Source organism: Rattus rattus, chromosome 4, assembly GCF_011064425.1.
Source record: "Rattus rattus isolate New Zealand chromosome 4, Rrattus_CSIRO_v1, whole genome shotgun sequence".
Lineage (NCBI taxonomy): Eukaryota > Metazoa > Chordata > Mammalia > Rodentia > Muridae > Rattus > Rattus rattus.
This window is the reverse complement of record NC_046157.1, coordinates 159,144,044-159,165,733: the sequence shown is the minus strand read 5'-3', so window position 1 is coordinate 159,165,733 and position 21,690 is coordinate 159,144,044. Positions and strand designations below refer to the sequence as shown.

Sequence of the window (21,690 nt, the reverse complement as noted above, 5' to 3'; positions counted from 1 at the left end):
TAGGGAACAAGGACAGGAAGAGCCAAGGGTACACCTGTGTGATAGGCAGTGAGGAGACATCATCCTAGAGCTCGACCCTGAAAGCGGGGGTGTTGGTGTCGTAGAGATACCACACCCCACCTGCTGTGAGGGCCACAGAAGCCCACATCCACACTGTGAGTGGCTGAGTCCTGCATGCATGCTCCAGCTGCAGCTGTTCCCATGAGGTCACTCCTGGCACTTCTACGTCTGCTACCCCCAGCTCCACAAGCCTTCCTATCTCCAGGAGATTCAGCTTCTCTTTCTCCTAACCTGGGACTTTACAAGGAAGAAGAAAGTCATTCTTACTCTGACCTGGCAGCGTCTGCATTTGTGGGATGCCTGGAGGTGCTTATCCTCTGTCAGGAATGGCTCTTAGGGAACACTGCAGTTAGCCTGTAGAACTGGCAACAGCTCTAAGCACAGACAGAAAGTGACATTTCCAAAGTCCTGGGAAGTGCTGATGCTGGTTTGACGTTGTCAGGGGCTGCTGGGAAATATTCCATTTGCTTATTCAGGGGGGAAGGAAAAGAAGAAGAACTAAGCAGACAGGGAGGGATGAATTAATTAAACATGGGACTTGGTCCAGAATCCTTTGCTCTCCCCACTGAGGGTGGTACACAGGGAAAGGTACACTGGATCCCCTGCCATAGCCCCAGAAGTGGCTGCTCAGTTCTGATGCTGCAGCTGTCTTGGAGCCCTCCCCCTGCTGCCATCCATGCCTTGAGTCATCTAGCAGTTACCCCATATGTGTGGAGCCCAGACATAGGCTAGGCCCTAATGAGGGGGAGTTGCCTCCAAAGGGCATTGGCCTGAGGCTTCCCATAGACTGGCTGAAGTGACTCAAAAGTAAGTGCAGCTGTGAGTCCCACCCAGATGCTCCATTCCTTCCAGTGACCAGGTTTGTATAGAGGCTTATGGCAGCTCTGCCAGTCTCCTGGTAAGTAGTGGACAGAAAGGCCACTAAGTATATGTGGGCATGGATAGGGTCTGTGGACAAACAGCTGTTCCAATAACTCAAATATACCAGGATGACCTGTATCACTGGGAAGCTCTGGAAGGTCAGTGTAGGCCTGTGAGGCTGGCTGGTGGATAAAAGGCAAGAGGGTTCTGCAGAGGACTAACAATAAGTAACGCATCCTGACAAGCAGTTGAAGGTCAAGAGTGAGAGCCAAGGCGTGGAGAGCACTGCAGAGCAAGGAGAGGGAAGCAGGACGGTGTGCTGCACTGTTTATGGGAGTGCGCTTACTCTCTAAGAAAGCTTGCCCGGCCACCCAGGAATCTGATCAGTACTCCCATCTTGTCCTTGGCTTCAGAGAATCCCAGATCGAATTTGCTGCTGACCTGACCACAATAAGAAACCAAGATGGTATTTCTGACACAATGGCTTTAGAAGCACTGGGGGATGACTGGCTGACCTTCCCCATGGTTCATGCAGTAGGAATTAGTGTTGCCCAAGATACAGATATTACAATGACACCCAGAAGGTATCTGTGTACAGACGTCGTCACAAGGGTACCCACTGGCCTGTCTTCTACTCACATCCGAGCAGTAAGTTCCTGATGACGACACAGTCTGTACTTCTGGGAGGTAATGGCGGCTCTGCTGGCAGGTGCCCATAGTTTGGAGAGTTATATGATGACACCAGAACACACGTTCTCAAGTCCCAGCTGGGCCTACTGGTTATTGAGGATTGTTTCCCAGAGTGGTAACAACTCTCTTCCACCTCGTCTTTCTCCAGTGTAGACATGTGAGAGTTGACTGTGTGTGTAAGTTCCTTGGAGTGAGCTGGCAGAGTTCCCTAGCTCTCAGCTTCTTCAGTGCAATGGTCATGAAAGTGCACTCCTCAGGCTTTGATGAGGGTTACTTAGGAATTGCTCATGGTGGTCCATAGGAGTCTAATAGTCTAACGCAGAGCAGGTGCCTATATGTGAGCTGCCATCATCACTACCACCGCCATCATCACCACCACCACCACTACCACTAGCACCACCACCATCATCACCACCACCACCACCACTACCACTACCACCACCACCATCACCACCACTACCACCACCATCATGGCATATTCCCTCTGCCTCACTCACCACCATTGTCCCTGTCTCACTAACAAAACACACTCAGAGAATCAGGGCCTTTGAAGAAGAGGATGGTACTTTAAAATTATGCCGGGGCCATTTTCTAACCCGGCTATACCACTTTGCATCTGTGTACACCTCCTAACTACACAAGCCCCATGATCACTACAGAAGCAGTAAGTATGGCAGCGGTGTCTACAGAACCATAACCAAAGCCAAAGTCACAGCTGACTCAGATAAACAGACAAGGGATGAACACTGAGGTGGGGAGGAGGCTGGAGCCTGAAAAGGAAAGGTTTGTTTCCAAACATGCCTCTTACTCATCACCAACTCCCACGCATGTGTGTATGATTGTGTATGTATATGTATGGTGTGATACACACACATTTCTGTGTGTAAGTCTTCATGAGTGTGTGCCATGAAGAAATGTAGACTCAGACGATAACTGCAATGTTGGTTCTCGCCTTCCACAGTGTTTGACACAGGGACTTTCTGTGCACCAGGCTATCTGCCTGCACTTCAAGGACTCTCTTCTCTCTTCCTCACGTTTCACCGTAGGAATACTGGGGTTATAGGCTTCTGCTATTGAATTTGGCTTTATGGAGGTTCATGGGTCCTTACAAACTCAGGTCCTTACACATTCACAGTACATGCTTTGAGCCACTGCCCCAGCCCTCTATGCAAGTTCCTTTCTATTACATTTAAGGGCAAAAGAGACTGGGGGTGTGTATTTTGTGTGTGTGTGTGTGTGTGTGTGTGTGTGTGTGTGTGTGTGTGTGTGCACGCTAGACATTTTCTCACATGGTAGCAAAAATGTTGAGCACTTCCTTCCTGTAAGGGAAGCCTGAGCCAGAAAGCCTGCCACAGCTGCTCAGCATGTAGGTGGTGCTTTCCACACAGTGAATGGCTTACTTGTTGCTGTCTCGGTACTCATAGATATGACATCCTTGAGGCAATCCAGTCTCATGGTCCAGAGTGAAAGCAAGCTTCAGCTAAACAAAGAGGAAAGAAAAACAAGTGAGTTTTGACTCAATGGAATGGAGAAATCAAACCAATCTGCTCCCTCCAATGGATGTGCTGTGCAAACTTCGGCCTCTCACTGTGGGAGAGCCATATATCACTGGAGCTCTGCCACCCACAGGTACTGTCACCAGGAGCATCTTACGCACTGGCCATGTAATCAGTACTCACGAAACATTTTATACCTGCCTCTGAGCTAGCAGAACATGTGGAACATTACAGCAAAGGAGTCACTTTCATGGAGCCTGCTATCACAAGAGCGAACCTCTATTCTAAGGAACATCCAGGTATATGCAGGAGTTTGAACTGAAGAGAGTTCCTGGAACCTTTATGGGGGGTGGCAAAATATAACTTACCATGTGTCTAGAAAAGCAAACAAGCTGGCCTAGACAGAACAGGGCTGTGGGAAGGAGGGGTGACTAGACCACAGGTGAAGGAACAGTTGTCCTATGCAGAAGTCACAGCATGTACACAGGTCCTGATCAGGAGCTGCAGGAACTCAAGGATGGCTAGAAGCTCGGTCCAATAGCTACAAGGATCAGTGGGTACTGACAGGAGAAAAGGCCAGGCAAAATATGCACAACACTCTTGGCTATACTGAACTCTTTGATCTTTGCCTTAACTACAAAGGAAGGCTCCTAATCTGCTCTAAGAGGGGTGGATGATGTCACCACAGTTGTGTTTGGGAAGACCCTCTAGCTGGCTACTGTGCCATCTGCAGGAGGAGGAGAGAAATGGGAGCCTACATAGGTCTGTTCCTGAGGCTGAGGGAATGGGAATGGGGACCAGAGGATAGGAAGGCAAGATGGAGAGAAATGGACACTTGGGAGATCTAAATGGAGCGAGTTTTAGAAGTGGAGTCAACCACTGATGAATATGGAGACAGAAAGGAGAATGGAAGTTCATGGTTTTGATTTGAACAACTGATTAGGTAAATATCACACTGATGGAAAGAAGGGAGTCTGAAATTTGGTTAGGAGTGTACTGACTTGGAGATCCCATTAGTGAAGACAAAACAGGAACTGGCTGAGTCCTGGCTTCTTTTGGGACTCTGGCAAGAAGATCTCAGGTGAATACAGAGCTTTCTCAGGGCTCAGGCAGGTTTACTGTCTGTCTGCTAGAGCCCAGGGCTCAGGAAGCTTGAGTATTTCCTATGTGGAGTCAATTACCATCTCTAAAAATTCCCTGGGCTTTTAAGTCACCAGGGAAAATTAGCTACATTAACTACATATTAGGGGGATACATTATTATGATTTTTTTTCCTGTAGGGTTGTTAATACAGTTAATGATTTGCACCACTAGATACTGAACAATTTTTCTCTCCCTCAGAGCAAAGCACACTCTTGGGAATGGTCTGTCCTCTTACTGACCCAGATGAACATTCAAACTAGAAACGAATGCTTCTTTACCACAACAAAGCCAGGAACCTCACTGGAGTCAAAGGCTTGCTTTTCTTACAGAGTATACCTTGGCTCTAACCAGGCCTCTATTCCAGTTAAATAAAAAAGAATTTAGTTCAACTACTATGGAAATCAGTGTAGAGGCTTTTCCAATGAAAGAAAGAAAGAAAGGAAGGAAGAAAGGAAGGAAAGAAGAAAGGAAGGAAGGAAGGAAAGAAGGAAGGAAGGAAGGAAATAGCACTATCCTATGATCCAGTTCTACCACCTCTGGACATCTGTCTGAAGGGAGTCAAGATCAGCACAACACAGACATCTGTACCGAAGCAGTCTTCACAGCACTTCTATAGAACCAGCCTAGATGCCCATCAAGAGAAGAATGGATACAGAAACCGTGGTACATACACATAGTGGAGTTTGATTCATCCACAAAAAAGAATGAGAACTGGTTAAAGCACTTTCTGCTTAAGTGTGATGACCAGAGTTGGATCCCTAGAGCTCACATCGAGGCCAGTAATTCTAATCCTGGAGAGGAGAGAGGGGATCTCCAGAGCAAGCTGGCTTGAAAGACTCACTGTGTCAGTGAGCACTGGGTTTTGATGGGAGACTGTACCTCAAAGAAAAAGGTGGAAAAGCAAATGAGGATGAGTCCCAAGCCTCCACCTGCACATGCCCACCCACATATACCCACACACATGTGGAAAATGGAAAAAGGAACAAGAATACAAAATTGTCATTTGAAGGGAAATGGATATTAAGTGAAATAAGCTGGATGTAGACAGACAAATATATTCGGTCTCAGGCATGGGATCTAGAAAAAGAGACTTGAGAGGAGAGGCGCTTCTCTTTTGGAAAGCTCAGGGGGTGATCATCGAGTATAAGTACATATGTACAGAAATGTCAACACAAGGCCATGACTTTGTATACTTAGGACATGTGTAGATAGATATGGTTGTACGTGCCTTTGGTTATAGCACTTGGGATGCTGAGGCAGCAGGACTGAAATTCAGGATCATCCCAGGCCACTTACTCAGATTCTGTGTCAAAAAGAAATGTCCCCCTTCTTCACTCGGTGTACATTTGATGACACTTGAATTAGGTGTTATAATTTCCTTTAATAGAGAAGAAGCTTGGAGTTGATAAAGATTAAGAATTTAGCTGGGCTCAGTAATGAACACCCATAGTCTCTGCACTCAGGATTCTGAATCAGAAGGGTCATAGTTTTAAGGACAACCTGAGCTACATACTGAGATCCTGTTGAGGGAGGGGTATGTGTGCCTATGGAGATAGCTCAGTTGAGAGAGGTTAAGGAGATAGCTTAGTTGGTAAAGTACTTGCCATATAAGCAGAAGGACCTGAGTTTGATTCCCAAAATCCATGTTTTTAAAACTTAGGCATCTGTGAGCATGCCTGTAATAGTGTTGGGGAGGCAGCAATAAGCAGATCCTGGGACTCAATAGCCAGCCAGTCGAGCTTTCTTGAACCCAGAACAGTAAGAGACGACAACAACAACAACAACAACAACAACAACAACAACAGCAGCAGCAGCAGCAAATGGACAACACCTGAGGAACTACGAGGCTGTTTGACTTCCACATACAAGAATATCTACATGTACACATACACCAACATATACACAAACACATATGTATACACGCAAACAAATCCTTAAGGAATGTGTCCACAGCACAATAGAACCAGAGTTGTAAGGCAAACTCACACTCCTTACCCATTGCTAATATTATGGAATTTTGCTGGTCTGGATATGAAGGAGGAAGGGAGGTGTCACAAACATGGTTACAGAGTCTCTGCCTCAGACACTGGGCCAGATGGTGAGGCTACTCCCACAGGCGATGCGGGATGGTAAGCTTGGGAGGTGAGTTTGGGTCCTATTTGAAACTTATTTCTTTGTTTCTGGTGGGGATGGCCAGAAGGCTGCTGTATGTACAGTCCTGAGGTTTCCAAGTGCATGTGTGGGCTTCATCTGGCAAGATGAGAGCTTGCTGCAGGGGGTGAGACCATCTTGAGAGGTATGTGAAAGGCAGCAGATCCTAGCAGAGTCCAAAGAACACTTGCAGGAGAGAGCTGGGAGCAGAGACCAAGAAGGGTAGCAGTGGGTCTTCATTTATATCTTGAAGAAGCTAAGGGGAAATAAATATGTCTTAAGGAAGGAAAAGCCAAGCCAGTTTGTTACACCCTCCTAAAATGCCACATAGGAGAGGAATGTGTGTCCCAAACACGGACCCCACTGGATCTGGCAGAGCGGGCTGCAGGGGAGTAGTAGTGGGAGCAGAGGTGAGTAGGAGACAGTTGAAAAGTGAGAAGGCAAGGAAACAGAGGTTATAAGTGGCTTTAGATGGCTGTAGGGAAGAGACAACAGAAACTACAGTGGGACAGCATGGTAAGTGAGGGATTGAAGGGAGTGTATCTAAGTGGTGACATTTTAAAGAAGAAGTGACTAGAGACACAAGAGATGGAAATAAAGAGTGTTGTTTCTGAGATGGCTAGGGACTGGAATCTAACACACAACAGAAGATCTTCTCTACTGCAGAAGATGGAGGGGTGAACAGGGACACAGACAGATCTGTAGACCAGGCAAGGAGGGTTTAGACCAGGCAAGGAGGGTTTAGCACATTTTAGCATGGCTTCTGTTTTTTGTCTTTCCTCCTGAGAACTAGGAAGTCAAATTATCTGCAAAGAATGAGGAATTTGGTGAGGGGACTAGAAGTTTGAGGAAGGATGAAGGCTGTGGCTACTGCTTTGGAGGACAAGACAAAGACCTAGATGGGGCCATGCAGGAGGACTGCTGGGGAGCACTCAGTAGCTAGGATCAGTGAACAACCTTCTGCAACCTTGACAGTAGTGTGAAGAAGAAAGCCAACTTGGTCCAAAGCTGGATCTTTCCAGAAAGGTTTGAGGGATGAATAATGGGCAAGGGAGGGCAACATGATACGGCAACAGATGGATCCAGACAGGCCAGGGAACCTAAGTGCTGATGGACATGAAAGAGAAATGAAGCCCAACTGAGAGAAAGCAGAGGGTCTGAGTGACAGATGTTCTGTAGGAAACTAATATTTATGAAGTACATCTGCTCTCAGCATCCTTTAAGTGATCTTATTAGATTCTCACTCTACACTGTGTTTGAAAGATCTGGTATGTATAAGGCCCATACTGACCAGTAAGCAGCAGGACTGAAGTCTTCATAGTAAGCACCTGGCTGTACTGGCTTCCTAGGTATTTATGGACTAGAGGGAGGGTCAGGAGCTGTGGTCAGACAGCAGACTGTGTGTGACTTTAGGATGGACAGATAATTAGTATATCAAAGAAAAGCCAAGGAGTAGAGAGGTAGGGATGGGACAAAGTTGGCACGATCCTCTAAGAAGTTCTAAAATCCACCCAGGATGGTGATATGCTGTTTCTCAGAGAAGCCACACCATTAGGCATGTCTACAGGCATGTAGTTGCCTACAAGTACAAAGTTCAATATGAATGAATGAACACACTGATCCCTGTAGCGGACACAGAGGCAGTACTTTCTAATGACAGTTCTTTCTAATGATGTGCCATCTAGGGCTGCAGGGAAAAGCAGACCCAATCTCTAGAGGCAGACTGGACCTGACAGGGATGGAGGGATCTAAGGGGGGCCCATCCTTTCAGCTGTTGAGTAGACATCCATGCGGGCAGTGTGCTGTCCTAGGAACAGGCTCAGGAAGGGATGTGTGACCCAGCTGAGGCCCACAAGCTAGGGGAGTGTGTACAATGAGTATAAAGGCCAGTGCACTGTATCAGTACCTCCAGCTAGAAAGCAAGTAGACCAAAACATCTATAACAGAGGACATGCAGGCAGAGACACTCAACAAAGACCAGCTCTACTGAAATTAGGGGCCCAAATCCCCAGGGAAGCAAGGGAGTGCTCCTCTCGTCAGCGCCCCGAAGAGCAATAGTATTTCCCAGACACCTCCTAGTACAATCCTAGCCAGAACAGAGTCCTACTTGCTGCCCTCTGTGCCAGCCTGGGGCACATAATGAAGCCCTGCAGGGCCTCCCTCAGTGGGAAGTCAGCCTGCAGGAACAGTAGCCACTTTGGCCACATCTGCTATAGGGAACAGAAGCACTGATTGCTAGTCAGTCCTCTCAAAGGGAGGGGCTTCCTCGGTGGACACTTTCTAGCTGCATAACATCCCTGATACTGAGTGAGGTGGAGGAGGTGGAGGTCTCCAGGCATTCACAAGGCTGTGCTCTAGGCCACTGCCACAAGGATAAAGTTTTCAAAGGGATTTAGGGAGAGGCAAGGCTCTCAGATTGACAAAGGACAAACAGGTCTTCTTTAGACAGAAAACAGAAGAGCTGCTAAGTGTGATGGTGCATACCTTTAATCCCAGCACCCGGGAAGCAGAGACAGGCAGGTCTCTGTGAATCTGAGGCCAGCCTGGTGTATGTGAAGAGACTCTGACTCACAAGAAGAAATAAAAGAAGACAGGAAGCAAGGAGGAAAGAAGTTGGGAGGGAGAAAAGGAAGGAGGAAAGAAGGAGAAAAGGAAGGAAGAGGGGAGAGAGAGAGAGAGAGAGAGAGAGAGAGAGAGAGAGAGAATATGAATATTAAAGTTTTTTATTTCTAGAAACTTAGGCTGAGACCACACAGGAGAGCAGGCTGTGGGACCCTCTGCTGTCCAAGCCTAATGAGGGTGAACAAGGTATCTGGCCACAGGACTAAGGCTGAGTTAAAGGCTAGACCCTTGAAAGAGGATAAGAAACTTTCCACGGATTTTGGAAAGGTGGGGTGTAAGCTCTGCTGGGGTTACTGAACCTCTTGGGTTTTAAGTGTAGTGGCAAGGGAGACCAGCAGTGTCCCCTCCCAGGAACCACAAGACTAGTTGGCTGAGGACATAAAGGGCTTCCTTTTGGGTCTCAGATTCCACCACATTGGGAGCAAAACCTTAGGAAAAGAATGAATGTCCAAGCTAAGCAGGAGGCTAGGCGGCCATATAGTTGTTTTCTATGATGAGTAAAAGGCACGTGGCCTTACCCTGGATCTCAGCCCAGTAAAGTCAGTGGGTCCAAGGGCATTCATACGAATAAGCAACAAAGGGTGAATGAAACTGGAAGGGGTGGTCAGTGTGCATGCCAGGCGTCCCTTGGGCCAATGAGCAAGCCAGTCTTGCACAGCTCAGGTACACAGCTGGCCTGCCCAAATGGCCCACCCTGGAGAAGATTATGCCCAGGCAGCTGGTTCTTAAACCCCATTGAGTAAGGAAGCTCAGAGCTTCTGGTGCTTTTAAAAACTACTAGACTGAGTTTGGGCAAAAGTTGAGAAACTATACAGGTGGTGAGAAGGCTGTGTCGGTGAGGGGCTTGCTTGCAGCCTGGTGATCTGAGTTCAGTCCTGGGAATCCACCAGGTGAAAGGAAAGAACTGACTCCCACAAGTTGTTCCCTTTGCATTGGTAAGTTTGTGCATGTGTGTGTGTGCATACATACACACTAACAACGATAAGTAATTATTTAAAAAAAAAAATAAAAGAATTCCCTGTCTTGTCTGCAACAGATGCAAAATGACTTCCCATGGGCACCAGTGCCTCTGCGTGGGCCGGGAAGGTGCTGGCAAGTTAGAGGGATGGTCTGAGCAGGCGATTTGGAAGCCCAGCTCAGGGCTCCCTCACAAGGATGTAAAGACAGGCCAGTGGTGAAAGTTGAGCGTGGCTAGGACTGCTCCAGGTCAGCCCACCTTCTTCCCTGGGGGCCGAGCTTGTTTCAGTTTGCTAGCTGTTAGGACTCAGGTTCAAGCTCAGGTCAAGGAGCAGTCTGGGAAGCCTCTCGGCTTCCCGTGGTTGAAGCTCCCCACAGTTCCTGGGTCTCTCAGGGTATCTGACTGCTCCGTATATGGAAAGTAGCCAATCCTACACAGGGCCAACATTTGGGGAATGCCACTTACAGCATACTTGAAAGGAACCTTCCTCCCATCTGAAGCTTAGGTTTGGAAATTGAAAAATCTTATTAGGAGGGAATCTTCACATTCTTTGAAGTGATCTTTAGTTTTCCTTCGTTAGTCCTCATTGTTTGGTTTGGATTTCCTAAGCATTATTTCTTTTTTCCATCTCCTCTTTGCTTTCTTTTATAAGACAAAGATGCTGTGGGCTTTGCTTTAACTTGGTTAACAGCGATTCTATGGCAATGTATTAAATTTCTTTCTCCTAAGTCCACTGAAGTCTTTTTGGACTTGAAGAGCTTTTTAAGAAAGAACTTGCTCATTCAGCAGGATTTTTCTCCCTGCTCCAAGCTCTGGTTCTGACCTGGAAAAAATAAGAGTAAGAAAGAGCGAGAGAATCCTGCAGTCCTGACGCTCAACTTCACAAACCACAAAAAAAGAACCTCGCTCCAGTAACGTAATCATGAAGAGTTCTGGCACCTTGGTCTTTCAAGAAAAATACACCCATCTGCTGGCGCAGGGACCCTCTAACTAAATCCTGTTCAGCATGGAGTTCCCGATTCGTTAGTGTTGGAAGTCTACAGCGAGGCTGGCCGCTCCCCCTGGATGACGCCTCCCTGCAGTGCGCGTCTGGAAACCCCACAGCTGTATCTTCACTTAAGGCCGCTTCTCCTGACTCCACTGTGTCCTGTTCCAGAAGCTTGTTCTATTCTTGTTAAAGCTAAAACCGACAAGACAGGGATTCTTCGATGTTGAGGTTTGACTTGCTCAGAGAAGCCACGTCTGTCTTAGAGCTAAGGTCTGTCCCCAGGGAAGGCTACTCACTTGAGAGGAACCAGCCAGCAAAACAGTAGTAGTAGTCCTACCCTCCTGGCTAGTTGCCTCCTTTTCTGAGGGCCACCTCTTTATTCACCACAGTAAGAGCAGTTCAGCAGGACTCTACATTGTCCCGTGTGGCCTTCTGTCTCCCTCACTGGTGAGACCCATGCAGAAGAGCTTAGTTTCCTTCCTAGGTTCTTCTTTAGCAGGTTAACAGTCCCCGGGGGTCCCAGAGGCTTCTAGACAGCTTCCATCTAGTCACTAGGCTCTGTGTGCCTCTCCCATTCTCAGTTAAGGTGAAAACAGTAGATACAAGGCCTGATGAGCAAGCCTGCATATGCTACATGTACCCAGATGAGGAGGCTGTAGCCACCTGACCACTCTACTCAATTACAGACACAACTATTTCCTCTTGCATCTGGGGCCACAGACCAGCCATTGTTTGGGCACAGATGCTGTCAGAGCTACCCGCATGGGCAGGTACCGATGCTTACTGTGGAGGTGGCACATGGTTCCTCTGAATCCACGGCAATGATACTGTACCGGTGTCTTGGCCTGCCCTTTATCTGCCTAGCTACTCTGCTGTGAACAGTAGAGACCCTATCAGATCTCTGACTTCAAAGTGGTTGCTATAAAAAAATTAAGTGTGTTGCTTATTTGTTTAGTCATTTGTTTATAGACAGGGTCTCAGGTAGCCCAGGATAGCCTTAAACTGTCTATGGAGCTGAGGTTGGTCTATCCTGTGCTTTTCTGATCCTTCTGCTTCCGCCCCTTGAGTGCTGCGATTACAAGCATAAGCCCTGGTCAGTCTGTGTCAGAATGAGCCCAGAACTTGGTGCGTGTTTGCGCTTAGTGCACTAATTGAACCGTATGTTCTAACTTTACCTTGGACACTCTGAGGCTCCAGAAGAGCTGGTGCTGCCCAGACACTTGGCCTTCCTTGAGTTGTTTTAGTCATCCTCCATTTTCATGAGTTTACCTTAAGACAGAGCCTATAAAAGTCCTTTTTCATTGCTGCAAGTGTAAGCAATGTCCCTGACAGAAAACCTCACATGAGAAACTACTCTTAGTACTAGGAAAGACATCTTTCAACTTTCAATGAAGTTTGTCATTTTAAAAAATATGTCTTATTACCCTCCCCCTCAACTCTCTGAGGTAGGGTTGCTTCTGCTGTTGGATACTGCAGTAAAGAGTCTGGTGCCTACTCTGCACACAAACATGGGGTCTCACTTTCTGCTTGTTTCCCTTCCTGGTCTCTTACTTCCTGTGTAATGATGTGTTCACATCATTGCTTATTTCCTTTGCTGCAAGTCTTCAAATTTCTTTTGGAAACAGAGGAGGGTGCACATAAGATATGTAAAGTTCTTTACAATACAAGACAAACATATGTAGAGTTATGAGAGTTCAAACGGAACCTGCCTAAACCACGGCTATGACGGCAGACACTCAGTTCGTGGAAGAAGGAAACGGGACACTCTCACACAGTCTTCAGAGCCAGTGATCAGGCTGGCTCTCTTCTTGAAAAAACAGGAGAGAACAGAGTGATCTTCCAGGGACTTGGCCTCAGTTTCCAGGGACTTGGGGAGTCAGAAGTTATGTAAACCAAACTGAGAGCCAGCAGCTTTGGCTTCCCGTTCTCTCCCTGAGTCTGGATAGAGGTGGGGGCTCTGGGACCTTAGATGCCCCACCTATACCATGGAGCCCAGTTCCTCTGTGGCTGTCCTGATGTTTGTCTCCTGGAGGAATGTGGACTCTTTTTTAGCCTATTGAAGGAAAGTATCTATAACCAGTCCTGCTGTATCTGTTGGGAAAGAAGAAGCTCAGTGCTTCTAGAAGAATCAGTATGTAGCCCTTGAGGTGTTTTAATGAGGATGCTCTCTCTGCATCCTTATGTAAGGATGTCTTATGTAAGAAAGAGCAGTTGTCAGGGTTCATGATTTGATACTAAGCTAACTGGTTTCCTCCCTTCCAGAGCCTAAGTACCTGCACGACTATTCAAAATGACAGCTGCCATCTCAGGCCCCTTTGGGTCTTGGGGCAAGCCACCTGTCCCTTCTCTTTTGCCTGCTGCTTGCTCCAGTGAGGTTGGCGCACTTCCTGGCATGAGAGACGCTCACTACCATTCAGCTCTACAGTGCCTCCTGAGCACACAACTGCTGACTAGATTGCCCAGAACTATGCAATGACTGTCCAGGAGGTGACGGCTACCCAAAACTGCTATTCCTATCCAGGTTGTTATTTGTGTCTGAGCTCTCTTGCATATAGAACAACATTATCTAAGAGATGCTGCCCTACCTGTGGTGAGAACCAGGGAACACATGGATGTTGTGAAATGTAAAGACATCACAAGTACTTTACATCTTAGAAGAGATGTAAATATTAAACAGAATTCAGAGGTTCGGGGAGGGGGGGTAACAGCAAGAGCCAGGCTCCAGGAAGGAAGGAAGATCCTCGGCCTCGATAACTGTGATGAGAGAGGCCTTGGATAAGAAGCCCTTGTTCTTTAGAATCAAGTGCATATGGAGATCAGTGAGAAGGTTCCTGCTGCTGCCTGATGACCTGACTTTGATCCCAGAGACCTACATGGTAGACGGAGAGAACTGACTCCCATAAACTACTCTTTGATCTCCCCACATGTGTGCTGTGGAATGTGTATACACTCACACATACATGCACATAAAATAAAAAAAAGGATGAAATTGAAAAAGAAACTATATACACTATTGAATGTTAATAAAATAAGTTCACAATCTTTGTTAAGCAGACACTTGTGCGCCCTCTAACTGTAGTGTATACCACACAGCTTCTGTGGGGGCTCCAAAGCTAGAATTCAGGAGATAGACCAAGTCTAACTGTTCTAGTCTAGATCTTACCCCCAGTCTTTTTCTTTGTAGCATTCTAAGAGCTTCTGTCTCCTTTGCTGTGCCCCACCTTTACAACTTGAGAAGGTGAGTTAGACTAGAAGAAAAGGTCCCCCAGTTTTGTATTCCTAATAGTTAGGCAGCCTTCCTTCTTTGACCTCTTTGTACCTCATTTTCTGACTCTGAAGAATTGTAGGAGATAATGACAGAACTTCTGAGGTTGTTGTCAAAATTAAATGAGGAAAACCACAAGCCAACAGTTAGGATCTATTCACAATAGTGACCCTGTAGTGGCAAGGTCTGGGGATAGTCTTGCTAATGTGCTAGCTCCACATGAGAAAAATGAGGCGCTGGAACAAGCTCCTTCAGTTAGTCCAAAAGAACTCACTGAAATCTGAGCAGTTTCTACAACTGCAGGGTTCAGTTTCATTTTTCTTTTTTAGACAGGGTCTCACTATGCAGCCCTGGCAGGCTATGTAGACTAGGCTAGCTTTGAACTCACAGAGATTCACCTGCCTCAGCTTTCCAAGTATTGGTATGAAAGGCAAGTGTCACCATGTTCTGTTTTAACTCGAGCAGTGTTAGGGAAACCATCTTTTTTCTCTGCAGGCCTCCCTGGGAGACAGATCAGCAGACCTAAACCTCTGACTGCAGTGGAGTCTTGCAGTATACCTACTGCACAGGTGGCCGGGCTGGCACAGCTCCTCTGTAACATGGTAGCCCCAGTCTTCTCCCTTGGTGACTGGTCTCTAGGGATGCTTCAGTCTATGGCAGCATTACATACCTCTAATGGAGCTACACTCTTCATAAGCAAGGCTTCCACTAGTGATGGTAGTATATGCCTCTTAACTCGGGCACTCTGGAGGCTGAAGCGAGAGAGTTTGAGGCCAGCCTGGGCCACACAGTAAAACCTTGTTTCAAACACCACCACCACCACCACCACCACCACCACCACCACCACCACCACCACCAGACAAACAGCCAACCAAACAAACAACAAAAATACCAATAAATTAACTAAATAAACAAGTAGCCAAATAAACTCTCACCCCTTCCTCAAATACCAAACCAAACAACCTAAGACAGCCCTGCTGGGATGGCAGATGTGCCTTGCAATGGTAGTAGCACAGCCAGCATCTTGGCTCCAGCAACAACTTGTTTATTCATTGGTGACTAGGCAGGGAGGCAGCCACAACAACCTTCTAGAGCATGGCCAGGGCTGGCTTAGGCAGTCCAAATTCAAGTACACCGTTCTGTTCAACCCTTCCCATTTATCCTCAAGTTGGAAGGCATTTCCACTGTGTATCTGTTTAACTATTATCCTGTCCTAACCAGCCTAACTCTGATATACAAGTCCCAACTTTGGTCTTACCCAACCTTGGGTAAGCTCCACAAAGATTATATACTACAAATCAAACCAAACCAAACCAAACCAAACCAAACCAAACCAAACCAAACCAAACCAAACCAAAAAATGTTAAACAAGACCAGGTAGAGCCCTGAAAGCAGAAGTAGGACTCACAGGCTCCTTGTGCAACTGTAATATTGCCAACAGGGTCTCATGCCTGGTTACCATTGCCACTAGTTAAAGGAGTTCAGGGTGGATGCTAGAGTAGATATAGCAACTTGATGAGAGTAAGGCACATCAGTACCTGGCCAACTGGTATATAGACGCAAACCTACCTGGCTCTAAAGTCTGCATTTCCCACTCGCTATCTTCTCCCATGTAAAAGCCCCATGCTACAACTTGTTCTCTAGGTTCAAGCAAAGAACAGCAAATGGCATTCAGATGTGAATCTTGTTGAGAATTACAGGCAAAGAGGCCTGCTTCCATGCCTTTGTATTTAAGACATGCAGCCTAAACACACTGGCCCAGCCAGAGTCATGGGCTGACTGAGGCTGTGCTGAGAGAAGGGCACCCTTACATATTCTGTCAGAGGAAGGCACAATGTGGAGACTAGAGTAGTTAGGTATGTCCATCTGTGTGGGAGTGAGACACATGCTAGTTCTACTTTCCCATTCAATGTCTGCCTTCCAGCTAGCATGGCTCAGTTGTACTCAGAACCAGTAAAGAGACCAGATCTGAAGTCAAGAGGATCTCACCCCCAGAGGACACAAAAGGCTGAAATAAGAAATGTTAGTCAGCTGGTCAACATACTGACTGACAGGAATCAAGGAAAAAAACCACCACCACTACCACCACCACCACCACCACCACCACCACCACCAAGATTAACATGGGAGCTACTACTCTTCTCTGAAGAAATGGGCTGAGGACTTCTGTGTCTAATATAGATTGCTTAGGGCATGGACCTAAGTATACATTGTCTGCAGCACTGGTCACTGTGGAGGCAGAATGAGCAGTTCAGAGAAAAGGTTGGCAAAGAGGCTTAGTCACATGACTCTGCATTGTAGGAGCTCAGAGATGGATCTTGAAGAGGAGCCTACATAGAATAGGCCTACTCTAAGTTATGAAAGACATGATGGGAGGATTCCAGGTGATAGGAAATACGAAGCCCTTTAGTGGTCTCAGGTAATGTAGTGATTTGAATGAGAGCACCACAGGGCTCATATATTTTGTATGGTTGGTGGAATGGTTTGTGAAGGATTGAGGTGTGGCCTGTTAGAAGGGGTATGTCACTGGAGGCAGGCTTTCAGGTTTCAAAAGACTGGTGCTATTCCCAGTGTGCTCTCTGCCTCATGCTTATGAATCAGGATGTGAACTCTCACCTCCTCCTAATGCTATCTATGCCTTTGCTTCATTGTCAGGGACTCGAGCCCTCTGAAACCATAAGCCCAATGAAATGCTTTCTTTTTTAAGTTGTCTTGGTCATAGTGTTTGTCATAGCAGTAGAAAAGAAACAAATACAGGTAGAGACCACCTGGGTTATACCTATCAGTTTCTCATCAGTGCCAGCCCAAATCTTCAGCAAGGTAGTGAGTAACAGTAAAGAGATAAATGACCAATCCAGACAAAATAAAAAAGAATACCTACTGCTGCCTCGCTATCTGTTGGGTAGGTCTGACTACATCATGGAGATTAGGCCTGGGGCTAGACAGATACTCATGCTGGCAACATAAGTCATCCAGAATGAGCTCAACATATCTTTCTGTGATGAGTGTGGTAAAGCTAGGACTGGAGAGATGGCTCAGAGGTTAAGAGAATTTGCTGTTCATCTAGAGGACCCAAGTTTAGTTTCCAGCACTCATTTTAGGCAGCTCAACTGTAACTTAAAAAGTTTTGTGTTCGGGCTAGATCCTTCCTTTTATTAAAAAAAAGTTTTAACTTTTTTGTTTACGTGAAAATTTTTTTATTTGTGGGCTCTGTGTGTGTGTGTGTGTGTGTGTGTGTGTGTGTATGTGTGTGTGTGTGTGTGTGTGTTTTCAGGTACATACATATGTAGATGTCAAAGGACAATTTGCTGAAGTCCACTCTCTCTCTTTACTCTGTAAGTCCCAGACACCAACTTCAGGTCATCAAGTGTAGTGGATTTTCTTACTGGCTTCTAGAGGTGGGCATAGTTCACAGCTACCTGACAGCTAGGAACTGAGAAGTTTGCAGCATTTAAGAGTTTGCTCTGGGTCCTAACCTACAGCCCTGAGGTTGGGGTATGAAGGGCCAACCCTTATTTTAGCACTTTCCCATAAAAAGGGAAATAGAGTTTCAGGTCACATCTGACTGACATTAAAATCTGGTCTCTCTGCTAGATTCTGTTTCCTTCCTCGGCCCTGAAAGCTGCATGGTGTGAACTACTTTGGCAGAATGTGGCTCTTGATCTGAGACCTGGTCATTTCCCACACAATGAGGTACTTAAGAGAGTTAATAGAAACAAACAACCACAAACCAGAAAGTTTTCATGTCCTCATCACTAAATTTCCACCAAAGGTTACATCATGCTTATAGCTCAGGAAATGTCACAATGTTTCCAGATATGGGCCACTCTGCACACATGGTTGGATCCCCATAGTTGCTACTGCCATGGAGACAGACCAGATGGTCCCAGAACATGGATTCCCTCTTGGCTCTGTTAGCTCTGACATCCAGCAACTATGCACGTAGTCTCCTCCTCTGGAATCCTGTCATTTCAACAATATTTTACAAATATACTCACACACAGCACTTTAGCCTTTCAAAGTTGCCCTAAATTGAGAACTTCATCCATTTTTAAAATGTGTAGAGTATAAAACCATAGGATCCATAACCAACAAGAGAAAGGCAACAGTGGCAGAAGATGGTTCTGTAATCCTGGCCAGTTTGTGCTCTTTGACAATTCCTCACCTCGAGTCTTGCTTTCCTCATCTGTAAAAATGGGTATGGGGCTTGAGGGTGAAGGGAAGTAGCATGTGGAAGCACTTGGCAAGTGGGAAGCTTTCTATAAATTCTAGCTGTTTGTGATGATTGCTAAAGAGTCAAGGAAGCTTCGAGCTTTACTGAAAACAAGGCTCTTGCTGGTTACAGATGGTTAAGTAAATGACCACGCCAGCCCTTAAACAACCCAGGTTTTTCTTTCCCGGTGTTCCTAAGACTCTAGCATGGAACCTCTACAGGGACACAGGCATCTCCACAAGTGCAGCCTCATGAGAAGAAGTGGCCCTGCAGCACTGGATTCTCTGGACTCAAATTCAGAGTGGGGTGGGAATCTGGACGGACTGGAGGAAGGGCTGAGCACTCCCACTCAGTACAAAGGCTCTTGAGCAGCCAGGCTTGTGGAGTAGGAGACCCCAGGGAGCTACTGAGCTCAGAGAAGTGGCCAACGAGGCAGGGTCAGATGAGTGATTGAATTAGGTGCTGCCTGGATAGCCCTAAAGCTCAGCACTACTCAAAGGCTGCAGGGGTGAAGAGAGACAATGGTCTGCACTACACTTGAGGTCATTTCTACTATGATTAGCTATGGAAATCTGGAGGAAAAAAACCTCCCCCCAGATCACATATGCAAAGACTCCATTATACAATTGAGAGAGCACTCAATGTCGAGCCTTTGAGTAGCTGGGAACCCAGCACAAATGGCTGGCTATATCTTAAGCAATATGCCTACGGCCCATTGAAAACAGGACAAAACTGGGCATTCAGGATCTGTCATGATTTACTGAAAGTGGCATTGTCTGTGCTTCTGCATGGCACCAGCAGGGGTGGGATGGGGGGTGCTCCTCATGATGGCAGGGTCACCCCTGTGTCTCCTGCTCCCTGGGACTTTTCAACTCCCCTGGCCAGTATTCACTCTACTTAGTTTTTCTCCTTTGAAGTTAGAGAATACAGCCTCATCGATCACTGACACATTGGGTTTCAAAAGGACTGGGATTGAATTCTCTTTTTTTTTCCTCTAACAAGCGAGAAAGATTGAGCTGGGAAGAGTGAGTGAGAAGGAGGTAAGGAGGGAGGGGAGCAGGCCAGGACCAATAGGGCCTGCTGGGTGATGTTCCCAGCCCCACAGTGAACAAGGGGCTCATTGCAGGGGGAGGGGTACTCTTGTAAAGTGTTCTGCCCCACTCTACTCCTAAGCACCTGGGCAGCTCACACAGGACTCATCTAGATTCTGTGTTGCTTCATAGTCTTGCTAGGCTAGCAGGGGAGGGAAGTCTAGAGCTTTAAGGATGACGACCTCACACATCTAGCACTGGAACAGAAACAGAACAAAGATGGGCCAGAAAGTTTTCACGTCCCTATCACCCAACTGATGTCTGCTTGTCCTCTATGGGCAGATGGCTTCTCCTGGTAATACCATATGCCCATGCTGTGCAGGCAGAAACTCATGAGCATCCCAATGACCTTTCTCCAGGTTCTCTCACCTGTTTCTTCCTGTCAGCTCTGGTCTGATGTCTGATGACCACTACAGCTTTCTAAGTGCCTTATGTGATGTTGTATCTTGAGCCTTTCCAGTTAGGTCTCAACAAAGCTGCTATAGATGGGGCTCTGAAACTAAAGTCCCACTCCATCCCTCCTGTGGGTAGGAGCTTTCACATTGAAATCAAGAGAATGTCTATGTCTGGGGACAGCCCAATAAGGTCCTCAAAGAATAGCCTGTTTATATATCCCCTGTGGCACAGCTATGGCAGAGGCCTGCACATTTTAGAATATAGCAAATGACCACACTGATCTGTCTGGATCTGTTCAGAGAAGCCATTCCCAAACTGTTCTCTCTCACTGGCCCTTCTTGACTAGAACTGGAATCTTCTGCCTGCCCTGTTAATATTCCAGCATACTAATACTCTGACACCTGACGCTTCCTGAAGTCAGGGCTGTCTTGTCTGATGAACAGTGATGGACACTGTCTTACCAGTGCCTTCTGAATGCTTTTGCTGCAGCGCACTTTCCCATGGATGAAGATGTCAGGCCTCTACTTAGATTGGCCAAGGGTGGTCATTTCACAGATTTTTATCAAATGTTAGTTGCACATCCTTCCCAGCCAAGCAGTCGTTGGCCTCTCACCCATAGCAGGCTTTCTTCCCACACAGCACACTCCAGCTGTTCAGAGAAAACCTAGTTCCAATGGCAGTTGTAACCCGCAAGCTGCCTTGTTGACTGTAATTTTTAAAGCCACTGAGTTATGAGATTAAAGCATGATTGAGTGAGTCACTGACATGGGAGTTTGCATGTAATCGACAAAGTCTTGCCTGGCTCTGCTCACCATCAGCTCTGTGATAGTCAAGAGGATTTGTCTAGAGAGCTGAAAGGTTTTTCTTTTTCTCTTATCATTTTGCTCCCGGATTCAAAAGATACACTCTTCAGCTTTGTGCCAAGTCTTAAACCAGAGAAGATCTGCTTACAAACCACTCCTGAGGTAACTTCTTTGCAGATGGCTCCTGGAGAGTACTGTGCTTGGCAAGGCTCCCAGGTCTGACTCTACCCTAAATCTGCTCAGGTGTGTCCAGTTCTGCTGTTGGAACTATTTTCTAAAACAAACTTCTCGGCCTGGAAATGTGTTTATAAAGGAAGACAGAAAGTAGAAATAAATTCTGAAGCTATAAAACTTCTAGAAGAAAATCTGTGATTCTAGGTCAGTTAAAGATTTCTCATGCTAGGAGTTAGAGGAACAAGGCTGTAACCCCAGCACTTGGGAAGTTGAGGCAGGAGGATCTTGAGTTTAGGGCCAGTCCGAGCTACATAGTAAGACTGTTTAAAAGAAAAAATGATCAGGGCTAAAGAGATGGCTCAGCAGTTAAGAGCACTGTCTGCTCTTCTAGTGGTCCCTCATTCAATTCCCAGCAATTGCATGGCAGCTTACAACCATCTGTAATGAGTTCTGATGCCCTCTTCTGGTATGCAGGTGTATATGCAGATAGAGGACTCATACATTAAATTAATAACAATAACCAAAATGAAGCAAAACAGAAATCTTAGATACGATAACATAAGGACACAATTGATAAACTAGACTGCTTCAAAATTAAAAACTTTTCAAAAGATGAAAAATAAAAGGCATAAAAAAGAGCCAGACAGAATAAGATAAGGAATGAAAGAATGAGCTGGATTACCTGCAGTGTCATACAACCTGGCAGAGGTTCTATTTAAAATATCTAAAAAGTCCTCGAAACAGTACTAGGAAACCAAAAAACCCAACTAAGCAATGGG

At 46.3% G+C, this 21,690-nt stretch overlaps 1 protein-coding gene across 4 annotated transcripts in view; it reads right to left on the bottom strand.

The window, feature by feature from the left end:
• Positions 1 to 21,690, bottom strand: part of Dis3l2 (DIS3 like 3'-5' exoribonuclease 2) — a 350,417-nt gene that overhangs the window by 26,436 nt on the left and 302,291 nt on the right. For all 4 annotated transcript variants that reach the window (XM_032901537.1, XM_032901540.1, XM_032901539.1 and 1 more), the window contains one exon: positions 3,012 to 3,091. In XM_032901537.1, the coding sequence (XP_032757428.1) occupies positions 3,012 to 3,091 (80 nt within the window). The remainder of the gene's footprint in view (positions 1 to 3,011; positions 3,092 to 21,690) is intronic.